At 44.1% G+C, this 27541-nt stretch overlaps 1 protein-coding gene across 1 annotated transcript in view; it reads right to left on the bottom strand.

The window, feature by feature from the left end:
• The window catches only part of Gabrb3 (gamma-aminobutyric acid type A receptor subunit beta3), a 237265-nt gene extending 210245 nt beyond the window's left edge, over nucleotides 1–27020 (bottom strand). The window contains exons 1-3 of the mRNA XM_041649783.1: nucleotides 26838–27020; nucleotides 26621–26712; nucleotides 26354–26421 (exon numbers count right to left, since the gene is read on the bottom strand). Of these exons, the coding sequence (XP_041505717.1) occupies nucleotides 26354–26421; nucleotides 26621–26712; nucleotides 26838–26917 (240 nt within the window). The 5' untranslated portion in view covers nucleotides 26918–27020. The remainder of the gene's footprint in view (nucleotides 1–26353; nucleotides 26422–26620; nucleotides 26713–26837) is intronic.
• Nucleotides 27021–27541: the final 521 nt, after the last annotated feature.

Raw genomic sequence — 27541 nt, 5'->3', positions numbered from 1 at the left:
AGGTCCAAGGTCCTGAATTGCCCTACCACTGTACTCAGGCTCAACAGAACCTTAAAAGAAACCACTTCCCTGTGGGAAATCCAAGGCCCTCCCGGCTCCATCCAGGTCGACTTCCCACAGGGCAGGGCATCCTGACTTCTCTTAGGACTGGAGAGGGAGGGGCACGGGGAGGGGTAGGGAAATGGGAAGAGGGGAGGAGGTGGAAATTTTTAATAAACAAAAAAAAAACCCCACTTCACACAGTGTTGAGGCCTCTGAATGAGGCACATAAAAAGAACAGAGTCTACCTGAGGCTATTCATCAGACTGATCATGAATCCAGCCTAAAACTGACTAGCGATAGTCAACACTAAAATAAAGCACAGAAATTCTCAAAGATTTCCCCTGGAAGACTAGAGACTGGCTTCATGGTGATGGCTAAATTTTGTGATTATTCATGTGTTCCAGATCCAAATCCTTCATGAAGAACGGGATCACAGATATTTTCTATGAATAGAGAGCTCGTCCATTCAACCGTCTTCATGGAGTCTTGCAATTCGCAGTCCTGTCTCCTAATTTTTCTTTTTTTTTTTTTTTTGTTTTTTTTTGTTTTTCAAGACAGGGTTTCTCTGTAGCTTTGGAGCCTGTCCTGGCACTAGCTCTTGTAGACCTGGCTGGACTCGAACTCACAGAGATCCGCCTGCCTCTGCCTCCCAAGTGCTGGGATTAAAGGCATGCGCCACCACTGCCTGGCCCTGTCTCCTAATTTTCATTTTAGGACCTAGGCTTGGGGTGTTAGTGCTGGGAGCTCCCCTTCTAGCCTCAGGCTGTCAAGACACTTTCATTTCCCACCCATTTTGTGGGAGGTCGTGTGGGAGTCGAGGCTTTGATTGACAGCGCTTTGCTTCACTACTGAATTGCTTTCAATCCCTTGTTAAAAGCTGGTTGAACTCTACCACAAGCCTGCTGGGAAGCTGCTCCCAGACTGTCAGTGCTGAGGCTGCCTGCTTTCTGTTTCTCTCCTTCCGCTTCTCCCTCCTCCCAGTTGCATCAGAGGTACCAAGATTGCCTGCCTTTTTGTTCTTCCTCCTAAATGCCGAAAAATAGCTTCCTTGAATTTCTAAAATACTAATTCATTAATTAATTACAAAGGAGAACATAAATCGGGAAAGAGATATGATCGGGGAGGAATCCCAGCATTGACTTGGGGTTGGGAGTGAGGGGTGGATATAACCAAGACACATTATATACCTGTATGCAATTCTCAAAGAGATAAAACTAATATTTCAATTAAAAGATTAAGCAAAAGTATAGAAAAAAATAATACTGGTTGAATTCTTGGGTAGACCCATCTTTAAACTCTGTTCCCATCCAGAGAGTCTGCATCTCTGTCTTTTGGTTGGTAGTGTCTTGCCACAGTTCCCCAGGCTCTACAGTATTCTACAGAATTGCACAGGCGCCTTGCCAAGTTTTCCTCTTCAGGGATACCAGGCATACTTGCTCTTGTACCTTTCCAAATCAATATGAGACCACTCCTACAATAAATAAATAAATACATGCCTTTGCTGGGACTTTACAGGGATTTCATTGGTGCAGGAGAATTGTCTGTAATCTGTCAATCATGTTTTAAATAAACGCTGATTGACCAGGCAGGAAGTATAGGCGGGAAAACAAGACAGGAAATAGAAATGATACCTGGAGAACAGGAAAATTCTGGAAAAGAGGAAGTTGATTCCTCCCACTCCTGCCCAGACCACCAAAGCAGTAGGATGTGATCTGCTCCACTGAAAAAAGGTACTGAGCCACATGGCTAACATAGATCAGAAAAATGGGTTAATCAAGTTGTGAGAGTTAGCCAGTAAGAGAGGCTAGAGCTAATGGGCCAATCAGCTTATAATTTATAGAGACCTATGTGTGATTTTCTTTGGGGCTAAACAGTTCTGGGGTACCGGGCATGACAAAAACCACAACAACAAACAAGCCAGCCCCTCATGGTTCTGTAACACCAGTAAGCCAACTGAAAGAGACTTGATGCTTACCGTGGCAGGTTTTGCAACTGAAGAAAACAGAAAGTTTCCCACTTAACCAGGCTCGTACACACATTCTGCGCTGTTTTCCTAAGCATATATCTAAGGATTTCCTTTTCTTGGAGTGGCCAAATGTTGTGTATTTCTACTCTTATTGCCACAAATTCCTTATCAGCATACAGACACGATTTTCTATGTGGTTATTGGATATTGCCATCCTGTAAAATTCACTTATTGGCTCCAGGAGGTTTTATGTAAAGTCCTTGGGATTTTTCTGTGGACAGCCAGAGCCCAGACAGAGAGGGCTTGTTTTCCTTCTCTCTCCTCTTGGCATGCCTTTTGCTCTCAGTGCTCACTCTGGGGGCTGGGAGAGAGAAGGGCTGATGATAAAGCTCACGTTTTCTGGGAGGAAAGCGGCCGCTGGAAGCAGATTCATGTGAAACAGAAGGCATGGGGTGAGAATGTTTTCACAAATGGCTGAGGCACTTCTCCAGTATATTTTACGTCCACCACTTCTCGCCTTCAGCCTATCGACACGCGGGTATTGACTGCCATTCATTGCACACCTAGAAAAGGTCATGCTGGATCAGAGTCCATAGTTCATCAACATCTTGATGGACATGATTTGGGAATATTTTATTTGGGTCTTTCGTGCCAACCTTGAGAGTGTGTTCCTCATTTCCCTGTGGGTACTGAACACTGGCTTCATGCCGGGCGGTGGTGGCGCACGCCTTTAATCCCAGCACTCGGGAGGCAGAGGCAGGCGGATCTCTGTGAGTTCGAGACCAGCCTGGTCTACAAGAGCTAGTTCCAGGACAGGCTCCAAAACCACAGAGAAACCCTGTCTCGAAAAACCAAAAAGAAAAAAAAAAGGCTAGAAAATGGTTGTTTTCTCTTCTATTTTCTAGAAAAGATTGCATGTAATCAGCGTTAATTCTTTAAATGAACTTTAGAATTCTCAATGAAATTATCTGGGTCCAGAGATTTCTTTTTCTTCATTTTTCTAGTACTTTTAATTACAAGTTCACGTTCTTCAGTCATTATTAGATCACTCAGATTATCAGTTTCATCTTCAAATTTTAGTCATTTATATTTCCTCCTGTTTAGGATGTATGTGCAAGAGAGAGAGAGAGAGAGAGAGAGAGAGAGAGAGAGAGAGAGAGAGCTGGAATTCACTTCATACAAATCACCTTCTGTTTTGAGACAGGGTCTCTCATGGGTTTGAATATGAACAGGTGATCTGGGCTAGCTGGCCCACCAAAGATTTCCCTCTTCTATTCTCAAAGATCTCCCTCTTTTCTGTTGGAAATGGTGTCTCCCGTGGCCCAGCCTGGTCTACAATGTCATATGCACTCACTGATGACCTTTCACCTCTGCCTTTCTCTCCTGCCTTTGCTTCCTGAGTTGCCACCGTCTCCTGCATGTGAGCATGAGTCCCCCAGCCCCTGTACCTGTGTGCTGTAGGAGCAGGAGAGCAGGGATCCAGGCATGCCAGACGAACACTCCACCAACCAAACTCCTAACTAGTGCATGTTCAGTACTTGAATCTATTGTTTCTTAGGTACTGAGTATGAACATGTGTAAAGCGATCACAGCATTCTAAATCCTCAATCACCTCCAGAACGTGCAGGTCACTTCCAGAGCTTCTGACGCCTGCACTGCCCCTTTCTCTTCTGCCTGACGTTCATGGGCTATTTGTCCTTTTTTCTTTTAAGCCAAAATTATATTTGGACAACATTCTCTGCTTTGGTTGCAGCTTTCAGTTTCAATTGTTCTTGGCTTGGGTTGTGCGGTTGGTTTGGGTACCTGGGATGGAACGCGGAATCTCAGACACAGGCTAGTGGATTGTTCTGCCACTGAGCTGTGTGCCTTGGCCTTCAGTCCATTTACTCCCGTTTGTATCTTGACTTCCAACTGCTTCATTCAGCTAGGCATTGCTCCTGCATTGCCAAAGAGGAAGACTTAGGCTGCAAGCTTTCCCTTCAAGCACCTAGTGCTGTAACTCTCTCTTTTCAACTGTCCCCAGCTGTGATGTGTTCACTTCCGTACAGTACTCCAGATCCATTATTCCCCTTGAAATTCACCTGTGCACCTAAGAAAACATATATACATACATATATATGTATATATATATATATATACATATATATGTATGTATGTATATATTTTTTCTATCGTCTGGAGATTTCTTTCTATCTTTTCATCATTGGTCTCCAAGACAATAACAGGAACTGTTTGATATGAATCTTTGAAACATCTTGGCTTTGTTTTACAACACAGAATATGACATCTCTTGAGCAATCCCCCATGAGTGTGGATTCCGTTGCCAGAGGCTAACCGCTCTAGAATGTCCATCGGGTTCCAGGAACAGATTCATTTTATGGGAGGGATGGTTCTGGTTTATTTTTCTCTATTGGCACGCGTGCCATCATGTTGTCTCGGACACAGGGAGGACCGTAGGGAAGCTGCCTTCCTTCACACTCTCATTTCCATGTTCGCCCACCAACCATGTCACGTCCAGGTCACATCCAGGTCACGTCCAGGTCATCTAACCAATGTGATAGGAACCAGAGAGAGGACATTCCTCTCTCCTCACCCAGAATTGAAAGTCTGTTTAGAAATACTTTCTTAAATATTTGATTTTATGTATATGAGTGCATGTCTGGTGCCCATGGAAACCAGAAAAGTCAGATCCTTTGGAACCGAGCCTCGATGAGGGTGGTAGGAACTGAACTCAGGTCCTCTGGAAGAGTAGCAAGTTGAGCCATCTCTCCAGTCCCTAGAAGTATCTCCTGTCCCATTTTTCTACCTTTTGTTCCTGCTCATTAACATCTCCACGAGAGAGAGAGAGAGAGAGAGAGAGAGAGAGAGAGAGAGAGAGAAGTTGGAGGTGAAGTTTTAAATTCACTTTAGTTCAGTCCATTTCCCACTTCCCGCAGCGCGGGAAGATGGTCTGTGAGGGCAAATTGGGACCTTCTGGGAACTGCTTACTAAGATGAAGTACTCCCTGGCTTCGGCTTGTTTATGATCCCTTCACCTCTAGACACAGTCCTTCCAGTGCTTTCCAAATAGGCCAGCTCGACACAGATAAGGCTTCCGTGCTCAAACCAGGGAGCTGCAGCGCAACATCACCTCAACTTTTTTGTTGTAAAAATAAGTGTAGGTTGGTGAGAACGATGCTAGCTTCGAGTCTGTGGTCCCCACATAACGGTGAGTATTCCTACGGCAGAAAAATGGAGGCAGAGATAGGAGAAGCCCCTGAAGTCCAAGGGCCAGCTAGTTTAGCATAAACCAACCTCAACGTGTGGACAGCAGCACATATGGAGCGCACGCACACACACACACACACACACACACACGTTGTGATTTAAAAACTCCCTTTTCTTTGTGTTAAGCAATAGACCCGGCAAGTGTGCTGACATCATTAGACCTTAGTTAAATAAATGACAACCAGGCTACACAGAGAGCAGCAAATCAAGATTAATAAAATACGTACATACATAAACACACACACACACACAGCTTAACTTCAGCAACTAAAGAAATAGAATCAGCCGGGCGGTGGTGGTGCACGCCTTTAATCCCAGCACTCGGGAGGCAGAGGCAGGCGGATCTCTGTGAGTTCGAGACCAGCCTGGTCTACAAGAGCTAGTTCCAGGACAGGCTCCAAAACCACAGAGAAACCCTGTCTCGAAAAAACCAAAAAAAAAAAAAAAAAAAGAAAGAAAGAAATAGAATCACTGAGTTTGAGACAGAGCGAGTGAAGGTATGTAGGAGGGACACATGGAAGAAAGGAAATGGCCGAAAAAGACCTAATACTATTTTCAGATCCAAGGTTTTTTCAAAATTTTAAGAGAAAACATGATTGCATTAAATGTAAACAAGCTACTTCTTTGACGAGAACCAGCTTGTTTATGGTCTGAGGGTTCTCATAACACGAAGAGCCAACTTTAAAGTGAGCCTTAACACAGCAGTGTCCTCCAAGAGAGAAGCTTCAGAAACTGCTCATCTCGTAAACATTACAGAAGTGTGAGAAACTCGTGCCCATCTGAAGCACAAGCCCCTAAAAACGAGCTCTTTCGAACTCTATCCCAGGCAGGAAATGAGAATAACACACTGTACTTTTGTCAATAACTCACTAGAAGTCAGAAACTTTAGAAATCAGTTATTTTTTTTTCCAAATTTCATTTCTCTCCAAATGTCATTGGGTTATAATCTTATTTTTCTTTAAGGCATTTTTTAAAAATGCCAGATTTGGCATATTTTCAACCCAACTTTCTACCATGATTTCATCCTCACTACCACCACCATAAGAAAAAAATAGACTCTTAATTTGCCTGATTTTGTTTTATTTGAGACAGGCTCCTGCTATGTGGCCCAGGTTGGCCTTGAACTCTTGATCCTTTCGCAGACGTGGGCCACACACCCAGCTTTAATTAGGTTCTGTAATCCTCCTAGGTTATGAAACACTCAAGAACTATTGTTGAAACTCACAGACTCTATGCTGTCCAGAATGAGCCAAAGTCAGCACCTCTGCAGACTTCACCTGAGGAAGCTGGGGAAGAAGTGTTTCCTATGACAAAGTTCTCCAGAATTCAAAGGATCCCTCTTTTTAACAAAGTACAGTACATTTTACAATTCACTTTAATCAAATATTAATAATAAAATAACCCTTTGAACGTCAACTGGAAAAAAATTCAGCAGGGAGATCAAAGCGGAGGTAAGAGGCAATGTGTGACGCCAACTGCGGACAGATGCTCAGAGGGCCCAACACTCTGAGCTCAGAGTCTTGGAAAATGGCCCAGGAGCCGAGTGTCAGGAGCCACCCTCCCTCTTGCTGAAGCTGCACTCTCTAGACAGGGTTCCTGAGACCTGGATTCTTACCAACAACTCTCATCCTCCTCGTGTGTAGGTGGACATTTGGCTCCTACTTTTCCTCACACCCCGATATTTTCAAAACACCTTGGGGAAAAGCCGATGATAAATCCAAGTGACTTTTCCTGAGAGCCTTGTGCCGCTCCGAGATAGGAGCCTACTGCCTGAACTTGGGGAGTCTTTCTTCTCCGGGTGTCCTATGGTCCAGTTAACTTCTTTTTCTGCTGATTGCAGGTTGGCTGTTGTGATCTGAACGAAAATGGTCCCCACGGGCACAAAGGTTTGAATGCTTGGTCTCTAGCTGGGAGAATCATTTTGGGGAAAGATTAGGAGGTCTAGCCTTGTTGAAGGAGGTGTGTCATTAGGGGTAGGCTTTAAGGTTTCAAAAGCTCAGGCTAGGCCTAGTCTCTTTCTCTCCACCTGCTGTTTGTGGATCAGATGTAAGCTCTCGGCCACAGCTCCAGTGCTGTATGTAGATCCTGCCTCTCTACTGCCATGCTTCTTACCACAATGGTCAGGGCCCACCTTCTGAAATTGCAAGCAAGCCTCCAATTAAATGCTTTCAGTTATAAGTTGCCTTGCTCACCGTGTCTCCTCACAGCCACGCAAAAGTAATTAAGACAGTTGGTTTGTTTATGGGAAGACAAACTAGGCACTTGGATCCTGTTCAGTAAGCTTAGAATGCTGATTTATATCCCTAATTCCCAGGTACTCTACACAATTGTTAATAGATGTCTGACAGGAAGAGAAAGATAAATATTAACTGTAGGCCTTTAGGTGAGGTGGTCCCCTGGTCCCTCCCAACAAGTAAACTATTCTATACTTTTTGTTGTTGTTTTGTTTTGATTTCTGTTTTTAAGACAAGGTCATGCTGTATAGCCTTGGCTGTCCTGGAACTTGCTGATGTGGGAGTCCTCTCTGTATGCTATGATTACCATTAATGAATTAAAAAAAACTTCTTTGGACCTATAGCAAGGCAGAACTTAGGTAGGCAGGGAAAGCTAGGCTGAATGCTGGGAGAAAGAAAGGTGGAGTCAAGGAGACACCATGGAGCCTCCGCCAGAGTCAGACATGCTGAAACTCTGCCAGTAAGCCACTGCCACATGGCAAAACACAGATTAATGGAGGTGGGTTGAATTAATATGTTAATTAATATGTTAGCCAATAAGAAGCTAGAACTAATAGGCCAAGCAGTGATTTAAATAATATGGTTTCTGTGTGATTATTTTCGGTCTAAGCTAGCCGGGCAGCCAGGAACCAACAAGCGGCCTCCTCCTACAAGTTGCCATGTAGACTGGGTTGGCCCTGAACTCATAGAACTGAACTCTCTGCTTCCCAAATACTGGGATTGAAGACACCATGCCTGGCTGTCCTATACTTTTTAAAAAGCACCATTTGATATACATATTTTCAGTTCGACCACTCAATGTTGCTTACCAGGCAGAGGAGCAGTACTTTCTCCTGGGTTCATGCTAACCATGTCAGTACCTGGGTGACAGTGTTGGCAAGAGGAGGAGAGGCCCATAGCCACCTTCTAGTCAGTTCACCTGCTACCTTTTTCTCTCATCCATTAGCCTTTTTTTTAACATGTATAGTTTTAATTGACAAATAAAAATTGCTTATAAAGTAACTCCTCGGTATCTATTGATTCTAGGAGGTTCCTTAAAAAGACCTACACATGTTCACTCCCTTTCTAGAAGATAGTATAATATACACAAACTACTCAAACCCTCCTAACTGCTTCAGGTCACTTCCAGATAACTTCTTAAATTATGCAATCAATGTAAATGATAAAGAATTGTTGTTATGGTTGCTGCATTTTTTTAAAATCTTTTCTTTTGTATTGGTATGTTATTGACTTCTTTTATTTCAGTCCACATTTGTTTGAGTTCATGGAAGTAGAGCTCCCGTATAAGAGGACCAACTGTATTTATGATATACAGCATGGTATTTGCATACACACACTCTGTGAGACAATTCAATCACACTAATGAGCACACCTGTTATCTCACCGCCATCTCTATATGACAACCTTTCAAATTAGCCTAGCCACCATGCAGACCCATGCTTGGTCCCTAGTTGGCAGAACGGTTTTGGAGGATTTCCAGAACATTCATCCCCTGTAACTGAAATGTTGCCCCCTTGGACGAATATCTGGCTCCATGTTCATTCTGGTGAGTTGGTGACTCTCGGTGTTGGCACGGTGAGTGGGTCTTTTTTTTTTTTTTTGTTTTGGTGTGGTTTGGGTTTTTGGCTCTGGCCATGTCATCCTCAATCAAAATTCTAACACGTCCTGTTTAAAGTGTCTCTTGTTCTTCCTTGCTCTATAATTGTCTCTGAAAGAAGCTCAGTCGTGTATTAACCAAAAGGTAGAAGCTCCATGCCCAAGGAGAACCTCCAGGCTTCCTGCTCTGCCATCTGGTACTCGGTGCTGGTGCAAGCATCAAGGGCCAATCAGATGTTCTCTCCCCAGGTTTTGGGTACCCATCCCTGGACTGCTGAGGCAGTCCTTTTCCCTGCTTCCTGGCACTCGTCAGTACTACTTCAGTCAGTACTTCTGCCAGGTCTGGGCAGTCAGGCTGTGAGTGAGTTCACATCTTAAAAACAGTAGAAGGAAGAAAGTGGTGGCATTGGGTACACAGAACCAGTGTACAGGGAACTACAGATGCTTACACTAAATTAGCAGGCAATTTAGTGTAATGATATATTGGTGCAAAGAGGACAGAGATGCAATTTCATTTTCTTAAGACTAAATGACAAGGTAAGGACCAACGTGGGCAGGCTAGGCAACAAAAGGGCCCAGATCAGGCCGTACATTGATCCTGGTTCAGAAACAGTACCCAGAAATCTAAGGTCAAGGAAGGAGACCTATAAAAAAAAGTCAGTCGGTGACAGTGGGTGAACAAAGGGTTTGTTCCACCTCTTTTGTAAAGGTATTTGTTACCCCCAAGCATGGTGCTGAAAAAGCAGACAAGGAGGATGGGTAGAAGAAAGGCAGACTCACAGGCAGAAGGAAGAAATCCTTACAGGGATGAGGAAGAGGAGAGGCTGAGAACTCCCTGAGGCTAGGCAGGGCAGGGAGGTGGAGGAGTAAACTGCTAATGCTCTCAATCTTTTGGGAAAAAGAAATTTGCTTTCAACTCTAAGGAAGGAGAACAGGCAAAGGAGGCTTTAAATACAAATGATATTCTGACTGCTGAAGACAATGGCCATAAAGTCATAAGCGTGTTTCCTGGGGGACACTGGTGCTGAGAAACATTCTTCTCTAGCATGGAGATTTGTGAGGATTCTCTGAGTGGCTTTTGCTTTTTCTTCTGAAGGTTGGTCTAGTCAAGGCCATACAAGTCCGAGGTTTCAAGAACAACAAAAACTTGAGATAGTTTCCTCTGTCTACAGCTGAGGCAGGGCCTGGGCTTAAGGATAAGTTGGACTAAAGTTTCTTTCTTTCTTTCTTTCTTTCTTCCTTCCTTCCTTCCTTCCTTCCTTCCTTTCTTCCTTCCTTCCCTCCTTCCTTCCTCCTTCTCTCCCTTTCTCCTTCCTTCCTTCCTTCCTTTCTCTCCTTCTTTTCATTGTTAGACAGGGTCTCATTCTGTGAACCAAGCTGGCCTTAAAGTCATGATCCTCCTGCCTAAGCTACAAAGAGCTGGGACTACAGGCATGTACCACTTTGCCCAACTATCAACCTAAAACTTCTAAAAGAGCAGAAGGAACAGTAAGGATGGGAAACAGAGAAAGAGTTCGGAATACTATAATAAAGGGTCTCTACTAAACAAAAGAGAGCCTTTGGTCAAATGTGGAACCTTGATGCCCCTAGGCCACAAGAAAAACAAAAAGAAAATAAGAAAGAAAACCAAAACCAAAACAAAAGAGATAAGGGGCTCTTTTTCCTGGGCAAGGTGAAGGATTGATATCTAAGTCGGAAGGAAAAAATGGTTAAGTCCAACCCCATCCAAATTCCCTTTCCAATTAAATGTTAATAGCTTCTTAGCAATTTTTTTCTGCATCAGTAGACCAAACTTTGAATCATATTAAGGGATGTCTGACTTTTTATTTTCTCATTAAGTACATGGAAATGTGTCTCTCAAAATGTTACTTGCATAGGTAAAGTACACTAATGGGTCATTGAGTAACTCCCCCAAATAACCAGGTGGCTGTGGCTGACTGCAGGCGACATTGCTGTGCTTCTGACAGGGAGCAAGGCACTGACACTCACCAGGCTTTTCTCCCCGGTGGCTTATGTGATAAGAGACTTCTCTGGCACTACAATGACTCTGCCCTCAGTTTCACTGCATCTTCTCCACTAGCCCAAAGGACCAAAACTCTACTCAGCTTCTGAGATTAAGCCTGCGATTTAACGGAGATCCCAGTGTCCTGGTGGAACCCGGTCCTCCAAATGAAAATAGTCAATTGCAGCTTCTGATTGCAAAGCATGATTTCAGAGAAAATTGCTATTTTCTTGTGCAAAATTTATTTGGGGGAAATAGACCTTGATTCTAATTCATTCCAAGCGACAAGGTTAAACTGTGCTCTCTATTGCTTTTATATCTCTCAGAATACCGAACATAAAATTCAGATAAAATTAATTTAAATGTAAGACTAAGTTATATGTGCTTTATTGCTACTAGTGGGACTCCATCTGAATTTAAATAATGGTAAAATTAAGACTAGTTTGAGAATGGAATTTAATTTTGGCTTTAAATCCCATAATTTTAACAGAATACTGTCCTCTTTCTATTCAAAAACAGAAATTTATTCTATAATAATAGAATATTCTTAGGCGATTCAACAGAAGCCCAAACGGGGAGCTCTGGTATGAAAAGCTTTTTAGTTACATATATTTAAAAAAAAAAAACCCTAAAAACTGGTTTGATTCAGTAATTCTTTAGGATGAAATACATTCAAAGAAAATGATTCACAATACAATCAGTGATGTTTGTCCGACCTATATCTCCAACAATGGGAGACTCCTCAAGACGGTGGGTACAGGCAATTGCTGCCAAGCCTGAGGCCTAAGTTCTAGACCTGGGACTCACACAGTGCAAGGAGAAAAGAACTCCAACTGGCTATCCTCTGGCCTCCATGTGCACAACAAACAAAAACCCATGCCAGTAAATAAGTGGATATCATTTAAAAGAGCACAAACAATTAAAATATGTCACTGAGATTTGCAAGGGAATGGTATCTAACACTTAAACGATTCACAAAAATATTTAGAAGTCCCAGATTATTTATAGCATTAAAAGCATGAATGATGGTGCCCACAATAGATAGGTTTAGCAGAGATAGGCATTTGTGAAATGTCCATAAAAAAATTTAATGCATGCAATTATATTTTTCTAGATATTCAAATTCTTTTCTTTGTGAGACAAGGCTCCTTCGGCTTTGGAAAATAATAAGAATGATTTTGTAAAGGCAGTACATGTACGGTAAGTATTGAACTCCTAACGGAGAGGCATTTTGTCTAAACATGTAAGTTCTCCGTGAAAACCGAGGACACCTTACAGGGACTGACACGGAGTTAAATGGTCTAGAACCCTTGCATGAGGTGCAGGTGTGTGCCAGTCATCCCAGACCTCAGAGGACTGAGGTAGGAGGACCAGGAGTTGGAGGACAATCTGGGCTCTCATAACAACTCTGTCTCCAAAACAGGAAAAACAAAAGACAAAAGCAACAAAGAAATATGAAATTCATTATAATATTCTGTATGGCACGCACCAAAACCTGTGTGAGTGCTCAGCTCAGCAAAGTTTCACCCCAGATAAGAGAGAGGCAGCGCCCGCCCTTTGACCTACCCAGTCCTTCCAGCTTTCCTCCAGTTTGCATGTGCCAGGGGTGTCGACCAGCCTTACAGCACAGGCATCTTTGGGGTTGCCTCTCTCCTGGAGATCATGTACCCTAATTAGCTGCTGATAGGACAGCAAGAGAAAGATGGCAACAGCACACTCATGGTTCCAGTATTGTCAAGGATGAGACCAGGAAGAACAGAAATAAACAGAGTTTAACTGTGTAGTATAAATGAGTCCACCCTCTGGAACCATGGGGTTTGCTTCTGTGGATTGCGCACACCATGGACAGAAAACGACTTAGGAAAAAAATAAAACAAATCTTCACCTGTCACCAAATATGTAGAGTTTTTTTTTCTTCCTGTCAATGTCCCTTGAACAATACAGAGTAACAACCACAGGGTAATGCCATCTACAATGCATTCAGTATTATAAGAAATACAGACATGTTATTCCTGTGTTTTAGAAGACTTGGAGTTCCAGGCCAGGCCAGTCTGGAATAGACTACAAATAAATCCAGCAAACTGGGCATTGCATAAGTATGTGGCAAGAAAGGCACATGCCACCTGCATGTAATACAGCGCTCTGTAGGAAGGATTTGAGGATCCTAAACTCCAGAAGCTGTGGGGTTCCTTAAACTAATCCCTCATGGATACTAAAAGACAACTATAATTCTGTTTTCTAATTAAGTCTGGCAAGATAACCCAGTGATCTAAGTAATGAAATAAACAAAATCCCCGCCACAATGATTTTTGCTATCATTTTTCAATGTTTATTTCATCCGTAACTTCTTAAGTTAACTTAAGTCATTTCAGTGCCCTTCCGGTCTTCTGGAAGTGAATACTATATCCTCTCTCCTCGAGTTTGTAGGCAGACACCTGGATCTCCAGATGCCAGTATTGGGCAGTGAGTTATTTTAAAGGTTTTAGGTCATGATGGCATTCCCCATGGTTGAGATCACAGCTCCAACACACACCTTTCTTTTAGACAGGTTCTAACCAGATAGTCCAGGCTAACTCAGATCTCATGAGGCTCCTACTGCAGCCTTAGGAGTGTCAGGTTAGCATGTGCCCTTGCTATAGCCTTTTGAGATTGTGCCTTCCGAAGACACGGCTCTGGTCCCTCTGCCATGTGAGACCCCAGTCTCTCTACCTGTGAACTACAAACCCCTTACCAGGCCCTGCATCTGTCAGCACCTTGATCTCATACTTCCAGGCTACATATCTGTAAGAATACACATGCGTTTAAAAGCTGCTTAGCTTGTGGCCTTATCTATTTTTCACCAAGTTGCTTTGCAGAAATGCTATTGGTAACAGCTGACTATACACAGCTCAGTGCACGCCGTCCAGCATTGCAATCTTCTTCCACTCTCGACACCATGGCCTTTGTCTCTCATGAATTAATCATGATTGACTCCTAAACTCACCAATCCTATACTCACTCACTCCTGAGTTCACATGAGCACACTCTCGTGAATTGCTTCAGTAACTATCCTGGACCAGTAACATATCCTGGGCTCAGCAGTCTTGTACCTCTGAAGTGATATGGGAAAAGCCCACACGGGGACACTGAACTGGTCATAGACTACAAAACATGGACAATCGAAAGCTCTCTGTGTTTGTGTTGATGGCTCAGCGCCCGTACATGGGAATCAAGCCATCTTCCAAACCTCAAGTGTCTTGGAATGAAGGAGAAAGGCAAGAAGACACAGGGTAGTAGCTGAACTAACTTAGAAAAAGGTGTTCACCTTTTTGGATGTCTGAACTTTGCAAGACAGCCAGAGAACAGGAGAGATGGGTCAACCAAGGGACAGCTTTAGGAGCAAGCACATGGGCTACCCATGAAGAACCATGTCGTAGTGTCACATGGGAAAAATGCAAAGCTTCTCAGCTGACACCACAGTCCAGTGTTAGAAGGACTTCACATATGATGGGGGGGGAAGGCTTGACAATTTGAAATATTTAATTTGTTATGATTTCTGTGGAATCAATAACAACTTCCAAAATGTGAGCCACACCATGCATTGATTTACATAATCTTAAATAGGGAGACTCTGAGTTACATAAGAATCTGCTCATCCGAATGTCTCCTTTTACAGAATTAAACGGCTTACAAAAGCCAACAGTTTTACTTACTGCTTTGCTTACCATGCAGGGAAGTGAACATATTCATCTTTACTACAATTTACACAGTGAGTTTTATGTATGTGAAATTCTTATGTATTGAGACCAGGAATCAGGCAAAACTAGAATAGGGTAAAACTTAATTGTATCTTTACAGATGACTAAATATAGGAATTTCATCTTTGAAGTCTAAGCCTCGAGCTGTGGACCCAGAACGTCCTCTGCCCTAGCTCTGTCCCCTGCCTCTCAACTGCCTTCCTGACGTGCAGTCTCATCGGTTAGCATTTGGTTAACTACAATAGTCCGTTTGAGAGTGACCAAGCCTGTGCCCTCTTCTCTTCTGGTTTATTTTTGTGAAATCCATGCAAAAATTTATGAAACTGCCAAAATGCCACAAAATATTCCAATAGGAAACATTAGTTAAACATATGTCGATTATTAAACCTAAATGTGGACATTTTGCTGCTCTCAAAATTTAGCTATCTTAGATAAATAACAGAAAGATGTTTTGGCTACAGAAGATACATGCACAGCCCACTTGAAGATTTACAGCAAAGCCAGAGCCCTGCTTTCTGGTTGCCAAGGCAACACAGCTCACAGCCCTGCCTTCAAGCCTTCTGCACCAGGAATGGCTAGACCCGAACTAAGGCAAACTAAACCCTTCTCTCTCTAAACTCTGTCTCAGGTATTTGCTCAAGCAACAAGCAAGGTAATAAAGAGACATAAAGGATTTGTCGGTCCAAGTTCTCTCAAACCAGTCTCTGTGGTCTAAATATTCTGACAGTTAACTTTTTCTACAGCACAGAGACTCTTACAAGTTAAACCTCCAATGGCCTCTATGGGTTAACTTCCTTGGGCTGTTGAGAAAATTATCTGTGCAATTAAACTCTCAGTTTATAAGCTAATTCCCAAGCATGGACAATCAGTTTTGAATCATAGAATAATCTTTTATGTACTATAATATAGCACTAAGGCAAGTCATAGGAGGAAGATAGTTGCAACTGAACCAATAACAGATAGACAGAGATATATGTTAGGTGGATAACAGATAGGCAGATGAGTGGATAGACAAGTTAACAGAAAGACAGATAGGAGATAGATAGATAGATAGATAGATAAATAGATAGATAGATAGATAAATAGATAGATGATAGACAGATAGATAGATATGAAAATAGATAGATAAATAGGTGATAGATAGATAGATAGAAAAATAGATAGATGATAGATAGATAGATATGAAAATAGATAGATAAATAGATGATTGATAGATAGATAGATAGATAAATAGATGATAGATAGATAGATAGATAGATAGATAGATAGATAGATAGATAGGCAGGCACATGAGCATCATCTTTGCAAAGTGAGAATCCTGAGAAAGTGAGTGTGTGTGCCTGTGTGTGAGAGAGAGTGTGTATTATGTGTATGCATATACATACATGTGTGTTGACACAAAGTGAATTTCTCCATTTCTCTCAACTTTAGCTTCTGAGACAGAGCCTCTTGTTAAACTCAGAGCTTATCAATTAGCTAGGCTCACTATGCACTGCTCCGGGGAACATTGGACAAGGATCCTGACATCTCCAATCCCCCTCCCCATCCCTACTGCCCTCACCAGCTCTCAAGTTACAGACTTACACAGTCATGACTGGCTTTTACAGGAGAGCCATGGGTACAAACTCAGCCTTATGCCTGCATGGCCAACACCTTATTGATGGAGCATTCCCCCAGCCACAAATCTGCATTACTTATGAGAGAGAAAGAGAGACAGAGACAGTGTGTGTGTGTGGGGGGGGAGATGGATAGGAGGGAGGAAGGGAGGGAGGGAGAGAGAGGGAAGGAGATATGTTACCACATGGTGCTTGCATGTGAGTGTTACCACAAGAGCATTTGTGTGCACAAGCAGATGCCAGACAGATGTCATTAGGTGGGTATCTTCTGTTACTGGTCTGGTTGTCCTTAGACAGGGCCTTCCACTCTCCTGAAAGCTTGCTGTTTCAGCTAGGGTGGTTGCCAGTGAGCTCTCAGGAGTCACCTGTTTCCGCTTCTCAGTGCAAGGTTACAGGCAAGAGCAGCCAAGCCCAGCTGTGCTGAGAACTCACAGAGGTCCTCAGGTTTACTGGGTAAGTGCCCCTACCCAGTGAGTCCACTCCATGGGTTCCTCAGTCTGGTTTAAGCCAGTTTTTTGTGCTTCAAAGTGGTCCAAACAAAAACCCATGAAAGTTAAGCATTTGACTCACTGCCTTTCTGGATCTACTTGGGTTTGCTCCCCTACTCACACCCGAATTTCTTAACTCCTAAGTCACACACAGGTCCCCCAAGGGACTTTCTAGCTAAAACAAATGATACTTCCCCTCTATGGCACTACAACAATCTGTGGGACAGTGTGGAAATATACCTGCACTCTGAGCTATTCCCACTAACTCTTCATGAACATGTACACCCAACTTAAAAAACTACACAAAATTGGTCACCTTGTGGAGGCAGGGTTTTTTTTTTTTCGTTTTTAAAACTCTCTCCCAGAGTTCCTTAATATTCTAGAATGCTTTATCCAGAAAGAATCATATTTTCTGCAAAGATAACATGAGTTATAATGTTTTTATAGAGTCTAAGTCAATGACAGAATGCCTGCGTCTAGGTAAGTTGTAAAGAAAATGAAGCTGTCTCCTCCAGGAGGGAAGGCTGGGAAATGTAAGGTGAAGTCAGTCACCTGCAGGGTCTTCTTGCTGTGTCATGGCAAAGAGGGCAGAGGGGTCAAGTTCGCCCTTCAGGAACTCATACCAGTACAATGGCATTAATATTGATTCCTTCTTAAACGTGATCACATTTCAGCTGTTGCATTGGGTACAGAGCTCCCAAATACCTACATTTGGGGGATGCAGACAAACCAAAGTGTGCACTACAAGATCTCGTTGAAAACATATAAATGTCAGATGGCTGGGTATAAAATGTAACATGTTTAAAGACAGAGGGGGACTTTTCTATGGGATTCAACATTGGGATCCACCTGTCCCCATGTTCAGCCCCAGTATTCTCTCTATTCTCTTGGGAAAACAGGCCAAGCCAGCAGTCACAGTAAGCCACGCTTTGCTCTCAAAACTAGTCTGTTGGGCTAAGGTTGAAGTTCAGCATTGAGTGTTTGCTTCCCTGATGATGTTGTCTATGTTTTATCCCCAGCTCCACCACTACAACAATGATTATGTGTGGTGAGATTGGAGTCTTCTGAATCATTTATTTTTCAAAACACGCACGTTTACTAACGTGTAAACTGTTCCTTTGGCTCTCTCGAGAAAATACGGAGGTTTAAAAGTAACAACCATCCCCCTCATCATGAAAGCCTGTTTCTGTGGAGCAAAATTCTGTTCTGTTTGTTTCTTAAGTTGGCCCATGAAGACAAATACCTAGTTTTTGTGTACAGAAAATGTCACCCATAACCATCAATGAACCATAAATGAATTCCTTTTCTTTAACATCTTTGCGAAATGCATAGCCCCTGATTCACAATGAAAAAAGATTTACTTTATTTTGTATTTACAGCGACAATGACAGTGGACAATATATATATATATATATATATATAATTTTAAATTTATAAAATTTATATTTAACAACTATGTAGAAAGCACTAATTTCACTGTTCATTAAGTCTTTCAATATCACATTCTTTTTAAAATTTAATTTTTAATTAGAAGGGAGATGTGGGGTAAAATAATGATGATGGAATCTATATCCTCTTTCAAATGAATAAAGAAGCGTAAATCAGAGATCTTCAATGGGTGTAGTTTTGCTCTCATCTGAATTTCATTCTTGTTCATCTGAATGTGAGAATCACTCATGCTGATGTTTGGATTGTGTTAAATGTTGCTGTGTGATGTTTGAGCTTCACGGGGAAATGCGGAGATACAATAGCCAGCACTTAGTGATGGATTCTGCCTGGCACTACTGTCTTCTACAAAGCTACCCAGAAGGCCAATCTACACCCCAGCCCCAGAAGGCAAGGCTGTGCTCTAGTTTGAATCCGTGGCACAGCAAGTCTAAGGAAAAGGACCTGACTTTATCGTTTCTTCCAAATTCTGCAGACAGATGATTTTCTTAATGGACAACATGAATGATCCTAAAGTACATTGCCCTAAAAAAAAAAAAAATCCGCAAGCAATTGAAAGCTACCACATCTCTGGATAACACTGTTGGGCGGGGGGGGGGGGGAGGGGGTGGCCTCAGGAGTCTCTATAAAAAGCACAAGCAACCTCAACTCCTCAGCTGTATGGAGAGGCTCATGTGCTTTCCAAGTAGAGACGAAAATTCTGTGTCACAACACGGTGAGTGGTTGAGAATTACCCACACCTACCCTTACACAGGCTGAATTCTGTGGGGCCAGTGCGAGTTCTCACTCTTCTTCTGCTTTGAAATCAACATAAAAGCTCCCCAGTGACAGAGGCAACAGCTACCAAAGGTTTTATTTGCAGCTTATGGTCTTATCCTGAGTACAATTACACACATTTCGGAATTATGTCTCCTGAAGTAAGAAACTGCATGCGTATCTGTCTGGAAGAGTCTTCACATGACCCCCAAATCTCCAGCTATAAAAATATCCTCTTGGAAATGTTCATATCTATTCATGCACTTGTATAAACATTCATCTTTTGCTTTCATTCATATCATTTTTTTCCCCGGCAGATATGTAAGAAACACCTCTCAAGTGTCAGGCACCAGGCAAGCACACCCCATAGACACAGCACTGCCTCACAGAGTGTGGTCTAATAGGGAATCTAATGAAGAAGACTGGCCACATGAAGCAGACCACCGAAGCTCAAAACTGTGACGTTAAAAGAAAGATAGAGTTTCTTTTTAAAAAGCAGAAGGGAAAAACCCAGCTTGGGGTGACACTTCTCTGACCCCTGCATAGAGCATGGGTGTCACTCTATAGAAGGTGAGCTGGGAAAGCCTTTAAAGCAGGACCTGGCCCCAGCCTTCCTGGAGAGCATAGTAGTGCTGATGTATCTCAAGCACATTTCCTCATCTGCACCTTTAAAACCTTGTCAAGCTGATCGCCACGCTTGAAGGCCAATGCGATGTGATATTTGAAGAATGTAAGATAAAAAGATAAAAAGTAATAAACATACACAGTGATGTAAGCCTTTTACACTTCAAGAGATTTCAGCTGTCCCATGTGCCTCGCTTACTCCTCAAACTACAGTGATCAGTGCACACTATAAAACACAGACCCACGTGACAAACAAGAGAGGCGCTGCTACCTCTGCTGCCGCAGGCACCAGACTGTGGTAAGGCCAGTACTGAATCCACACTGCTTGACATGTGAAATCACAAAGTGGACAACCTGACGGAAGCCTTTCTTCCTCAAAGTCCTGTGTGCTCGTTCCCTGAACTCTGTGCGCATTTAATGGAAGGAAGTGCCCTCTCTCTTAATGTCTAGGAGACAGATACTCTTCACTGAAACAATCACAAGATTTGACAAGAAGAGCAAACAGCAGCAGCCACTTTTCCAACTGTATTCACTTCCAGTCATCGACAGAAACACAAGCAGAGGGTTTGCTCTTGGAGGCTGAAGGCAGAAGCTAGCCATAAGTGTCGATAAACTGAATTTCAGGGAATTTCATGTGGAATTGTTCTTTAAGCAAGCATTGATTAAGACTAAATATTTACATATTTACACGCAAGGTACTATAAGCTCCCTGAGCAGGCTCACAAAGGAAGCCACTCACTTCAGGAAAATGAGGGTAAGATCCATTTAAAAAAAAAAAAAGATCCAACAATACAAGCTTTACAACCTCCCTAGGGGGAAAGACAAAAAGCATTTGCCTAGGGCTCCCTCCATCATCCATTCTAATATTAAACACAAGCCTCTCTACATCAAGCGTGTTATGTAAGGGACTGCTGTAATCTATTTCCTAAGTTCATCTGTGCTTTCTTATAAGTGCCTGGCATTGATGTCCGCTCATGACTTAGGCATGAAGCGGACCGGCAGTGAAAGGCAATGTCCTCAATGAACATCCATAGTTCTCTGCATGGCAGCCTGGACTCAAACACTGAGACACTCTGTGGACCTTCCTGAGAGGCCTTTCCTAGTAAGCACTTTTCCAAGCCCCAATTGGGTCAGCAAAACACACTTTTCCTGGCTGAGTCATCCCCCAACTTTCCTCTGCACTGAGTGCCCTGGTCCATTCCCTACCTTTGAACTGCTAGAAGCGATTTGCACACAGTCTTGACTGTGGCTCATCCCTGTAGTGGAGAAACAGGCGACAGATGCCCTTCTGATATGGACTCCACAGTCTTGACTGAAGTTTTCTTTGCAGAGCCCCCCCCCCCGCAATAGAGTGTTGGTATCCATCTGTGCATTGGGTTCAGCGAGTCACCTGAGACCAGAGTTCACAGGTTTGGAAGTGGAACCATAGCTGCCAGGCCTAGATTCTTTCTAAGTACCCTAAAGGATTCTGGGCTTTAGTCTCCTGCTTGTAAACCAGCAGAGCACAGATTTGGAGTAAGCGCCCAATCATCAATCAACAGCAGAGCAACTCTGAAGTCAGAGAGCGGGTGTCAGACAATTCCCCCAAACCTTTGATCCTAGCTTACCCTAGCCAGAATCTCTCTGCCTTTCTTCTCTCATCTGGTGGGGATAAAAGAGCCAAGAAAAATGAACTAAGTATAGGTTATGTGTGTATGTGCTTATTAGCATGGGTGAATATACTATGTGAACATATGTATATGAACATGTGTGAGTGTGTGAACACTGCATGTGAATGTTAGTTTGTGCCCGTGTTGTTTTGCGTAAATACCTTCACCTAATGCTTTGCACCTGCTTTGTGCATGAATAAGAATGCGTCTATTTAGTAGTTAAAAGGCTCCAAAAGACTTCCTGAAATGTACTCAGACTGTGTTCTTCTGCACTATATTGTGTTTACACCTAGATGTATATAAGTGGATGTATTGGGAAAAAATATAGCCCATGGCATATTAACACCGGAGAGCTAGAACTGTGACAATAAGCACTTTGTGTACTAGTTCTTTTTGTCAACTTGACAAAAGCTAGGGTCAACTGGGAAGAACAAATTTTAATGGAGAAAATGTCCCCATGGTATTGGCCGGCATGCAAGCCTGTGGCGAATTTCCTTGATTAATGGCTGATAAGAGAGGATCCAACTCACTGTGGGGCTGGGGTGTGGGCACCCTTGGGTTTTTGGGTTCAGTTCAATGGGAAAGAAAGCTGAGTAAGCCGTAGAGAACACACCAGTAAGCAGCAGCCCTCGATGGCTTCTGCATCGACTCCTGCCTCCAGGTTTCTTCCTTGAGTTTCTGAGCTCACTTCCTGCAGGAATAGCATGTGACCTAGGACATGTAAGCTGGAATAAACCCTTTCCTCTTTATGTTAATTTTGCCGACTGTGTTTATCACAGCAATGAAGCCCCAACTAAAGCTGTGCCCGTGGATGCTTCCTAACGGCAATGAGGACAAGACACAGGGGTGAGGTTTCATATGTGCATGAAACCAGGAAAAAAATGGTCTTGCAGCTATATTTCCTTAGGATTGAATTAATGATGATGGAATAATTAAATTGTAGACATTGTCCTAGAAGTGCTAGACTCCAGGTCTTACCTTATGCCCCTAATACTTTTCAGTGAAAAAGGAAGATGTGCAGTTTACGCTAATGAACAAACAAATCAATACCTGTTTTAATAAATCAAAGTCTCATTTAAACATATTCCAGTGTTTTTTTATTTTTCAGCATGTCCTATCTTCGTTCATCTGTCCTTCTATCTAGTCAATATGATTCACACACAAAAACCACCGCTAAGCACCAAAAACGCAACATAAACATGATAATTTTAGGTAGATAATATCCCCACACATAGAAATCTCTCAGAAATCCATATACTAAATCTCAGTAATTACATCCACACTCATAATTTCCAGGATATTTGAAATTTTAAAGTAGGCAATAAGAGAAAGGAGACAAGTTATATCAAAGAAAATGATGTTGACTGATCACTGTCGGGGAAATCGAATAAAAAGATGTGGGAAAGAAAAACTGGAAGACAAAAAAAAAAAAAAGTAGAATTTCTCCAGTATCCATATATCAGGCTATGACAGAAACAAATGCTGTGTATGAAAGTACCCAAATCTATTCCTAACTACTTGCACAAAACTCCAAAAAAGAGTGGCCAGCTAGCACACCTATGCACATAATTTGCACATTTGTTTATCTGAACCCAGATGCTCCTTGGGGGCATCATCTTCACATCTTCCAGCAGGTACAGACAGCGCGTTACAGTTGCTTCAGGAGACGGGCACAGCATTGCCGCTGTGCAGCGATGGCCTCCAACACTCCTAAACCCATATGCAAGCACATTTTCATCTCTCCCACCTAGCTACATATGTGTTTCTAAACAATCTCACTCAAAGTATGTGTGAAGGCTTCTAATTCACTAGACGTATGTTCTTAGAACTACGTCTATGAGCTTGCCAGCCACGGCAGCTCGCTGCTATAGTGCACGCCGATCAGGCACACGGTCTTAAGCCTGCTTCCGAGCACTGTAAACAAATGTTTGTGTGTGTGTCTATGTGTGTGTACATGTGACTGTGTGCACGTGTGTCTATGCGTATGTTTAGGTATATATGTTTATGTGTGTTTATATGTACGTGATCTGTAACATATGTGTGTACGCATGGATCTATATGGGTAGGAACTTCAGGAAAATTTACAATAAACACATGACTTTTTATAACCGTTATCACTAATATTTTTAATTCTGCCATCCTTACTCCTTCCCATTTTGCGTTGTCTGAATTTAAACTATTAACAAAATATCCTCTTTACAACACATCTCAAATCTTGCCAGTTTACAAACTTCCACGGATTCCTTTGTGGAATCTCTGGTATCATGGAGGAGAGCCTGGGCGACTCGTGTGTCTTCTGCATTGAGTTTCACGTCTCTGGAGAGACACTCAACTCTGATCCTGCTCACACGGCCTTTTTTACCTTTGCAACCCGGTCTTTTACTGCTAATAGCAGCCAGAATCCATGCCCACATTCAGTTTTATTCTACATTCTTTCATGAAGCTTTCCTCCTCAAAAATATCCCTCTCCAGCTACTATTCCCTCCTCTCTCTGCTCCCTCTCCTTACTCGGCAAGCTGGTCATCTACTCTAGTGGGACTTACCATGTCACAGATTTTGTGAGAACCATTGCGACTTCCAATAGTGACAACCTTCTTAAAGCTAGACTACTTATTGTTTGGCAATTATTTCTTCATTCATAATTTGCAGTACTTGGTTTTGTGCAGTGACCACGCAAGCTCTTAACTGAATGAATTACTTAAAAAAAAATGACTGTGTGGTGTCTCAAGCCTTAAAAATACATATTATCTGTTGTCCCCTGCCAAGTGTGACTCCTAAAATAATAACCATTGCTACATATGAGGTTATTTTAATAATAGGCATGTGTCATAATTCCTATGTACATGTGTGTTCTGCAGTACAATGTTGACTAATCTGCTTCTTTGAGGAAGAAGACACTTCACACTGCTGTCAATCACATCTGTCCAAAAGCCCTAACTTATGTTCAAAATAAAGTTAGGTCTCTGAAGTCAGAAAAAGTACGTCCGTGAGAAAGCAAACTGAGGAGGCATAAAAGAATATACCGTGGCTATGCTGTGCACAGTTTAAAACAGTGATATTCTGTGCTCTGTACTGTTAACCTATCTGTCAAAGGTCTAGGGAAATCAAGAACACCTCTACTCAAAGACCATGAACCAAGACAAGTAAGTGACATTATGAGGCATACCAACTGTGCGCATAACATCACAAGAGCTGAGTAACAAAGTCATACACTGTGCAGGGTCTGCACTACCACTGTCCCTCATTCTTCTGACCATGTTTTGCTGTGTAGACTTCTGAAAGCACCATTCAACACAGTCTGCTCCTATCTGACATCCAATACAATGATGTTTGACATAGTGACACACTAAACATTCATGCTAGCTTTCTCAAGATCTTGACATTACCAACTGAAATTTTTCAGACAGCAGATTTTGAATATAGAAACTTGATACCATAAGGTCATAAAAACATTGCTTCTGGACAAGGAATATTGTAAAGATAGGAATAAGTGCATAACGTTTATTTTCCAGTGTGCACTAAAGTCACGTCCCTCCTGTATTTCATGTTGCGCTACCTGAATACAAAGATGTCCTGAGTGCTGTACTTTGGAGGAAATGAATGGAAAAACCAAACAGAAACACTGTTACTTCTCTTTCCTTTTGATGGCACTGGAGACGAGTGCTGTGGATCAGAGTATGGACTTGTGAATGTTAGTTAGGCAGATGTGCACCGTGCTCCTGAATTACAAGTACCTCATGCCATTACTTTAATTTTTTAATTATAAAAATAAATTTAGTAGGCTATTTTCCCTCCAATCCCCCAATTAACGTATATTTAAACATATATCTTCTGCAAGATTGCCCCTATAGTTTGCTACTACATTTCTTCACAGACTAGTTACAAAACACCTGTTTCAAAATAATTTGAAGCACGGTTCTTATGAGTGAATACCCCGAGACTCCACTTGACCCCAGCCCTGCCAGAACTCCTTGGAGCAAGGCACTAGCGTGTATGAATTAAAAGCAAGTTTGCCCATGTGATTCCAATGTACAACACGTTAATAAGGAAACCATACCCACTCATAGTCTCAACATGGTATGTTCAGAAGAAAAGTTGCCAACTGATAGCTTCCAAAAAATATTGTGTTCAAACACAAGTTCTTAGGATTTCTACAGGGCCACTAGACAGACAAATCAACAAACATGTTTCCTCAGTTCACGACATCACTTAGCTTCTTATTTCTTGGTGCATTAATGTAGAAGGGGGGTACCGTCTCCGCACCTGGGGATACTGACCTCCTCTTCCTACAGTTCAGAATATTGGATCTTGTCAGCATAGGCTTTAAGCCTGACCCTGGAATGCCAAACCTTCCAGAGTCCTGGCAAGGAGGGGAAGCCAAGAGCGCAGGGCAGGGCTCCGTCAGCACCTAGGACAGCGCCCGGCGGAGAAAACCGGGCCTCAAGCAGCAGAGACCTGGGACACCCACCCGAGAAGCCCCTAGACACAGACTACAGACACTTGCTCTTCTCTCCCGCAGTCAGCAGCTCTTTCCAAATGACAACAAAGGAAATCCTAAGTACCTTTCACCTAGGGATGCAAGCCGCCCCCACACCCAGTCTCCCTTCACAGTCTTCAGCGCCTGTTGCTAAGGAAGGGGAGACAGCGCTCGGGAAGCCTCGCCACCAGGTGACAGCCCTCCTGAGAAGCTGTCTGCCTCGGGCGGCGCTGAGGACCGGAACTCTGGGCCATCCTAGGACCCCGCGACAGGCCTGGCGCCCACGAGCGTGCAGGGAGCGGGGCGGGCAAGAGCCTGGCGCCAGAGCGCGCGGCTTCCCTTGAGGACCAGGAAGCCCAGGCCGGCTGAGGCCTCCAGCCCAGCACGAGAGACATAGAAGGGCCCAAGCGGCCGGGTAGGGCCAGGGACAGCTTGGGGAAGCGCAGGCACTCACCATGTTGACTTCAGAAACCATGTCGATGCTGGCGATGTCGATGTTCATCCCCACGCAGACTGGGGGACCTGCAGGAAGCGCAGCACACCGTGATCAGCCAGGCTTCAGCAGGGGGGTACGGGTGGCTCTGGGGATGGGGCGGCTCGCAAAGGACCACCCACCCCACCCCGCTGCAGCTCCTCAGAGGCCGCCCCCGCCTCCCACTCCACCCAGGCCGCCAACACGGAGGATCGCGCTTCCCGCAGCGGCCGCGCGCATCCCACTTACCCCCGAAGTCGGGTCTCAGACGAATGTCGTAGCCTTTCAACAGCTTGTCGACGGTCTCCTTCACAAAGGACATGTTCCCGGGGTCGTTGACGCTGAAAGAGGGGCACGGGGCACAGAGAACAGGGTCAGGCATCGGCTCGCCCGCCAGCGCCCGGCGCGCACACAGCGCGCCAGCCCGCGCCCGGCCCGCTTCCCGTCAACCCATAAGCGACCCTACCTCTGGGCGCAGCAAACCACTGCCACCAGCACCGGGGCCGAGAAGATGCCGAAAAGCCTTCCTCCCGCAAAGCCCCACATCCCTTCGCCGCGCCCCGGCACGGGGGAGGGGGCGCCCCGCCGCCGTCGCGACCCGCAGCCGGGGCTGCTGCTGCTGCTGCCACCACCGCCGCCGCGCTGGCCCGGAGCGGAGGAGGCGGAGGGGGAGGGGGAGGAGGAGAGCAGGGGGAGGAGCGGGCCGGGAGGGAGGAGCCCCGGCGCGGGAGCGCTGGGCGGGCGGAGGCGGGGGCGGAGCCGGCCAAGAGCAGCACCCGCCCCCTACGAGTCCGCGGTCACGGCGGGGCTCCCGGCACCCTCACCAGCCGCGGTAGCGGCCGCTCGGGATGTGCGGGGAGGGGCCGGCATGCGGCCGCAGATCCGCTCTGGCCACTGCAGGCGAAGGCCACGACTGCGTGGCGCCTGGCAAGGCGGGGGATGGGCCACCGAGCCAGCTCCTCTGAGCTCCCTACAGCCGGACGAGGGAGGGATGGTACCCTGAGATGCAACGGGAGGGCCGCAGAGGCGTGGGAAATGCTCCGCATCCCCCCCCCCCCCCCCCAGCCCTATCCACCCTCCACTTCCAACCTCGCTCTGCTCTGTCGGAGACCCACTGGGCGCTGCACAGAGGCTCGGCGAGCTGCCTGGTCAGGAGCCTTGCGGCAGAGC

The sequence above is a fragment of the Microtus oregoni genome, unplaced genomic scaffold (assembly GCF_018167655.1).
Source record: "Microtus oregoni isolate MIOR12 unplaced genomic scaffold, Mior012 000000F_ref0000247, whole genome shotgun sequence".
In the NCBI taxonomy this organism is placed as follows: domain Eukaryota; kingdom Metazoa; phylum Chordata; class Mammalia; order Rodentia; family Cricetidae; genus Microtus; species Microtus oregoni.
Note: the sequence above shows the minus strand (reverse complement) of the source record. Positions and strands in the feature narration are given on the sequence as shown.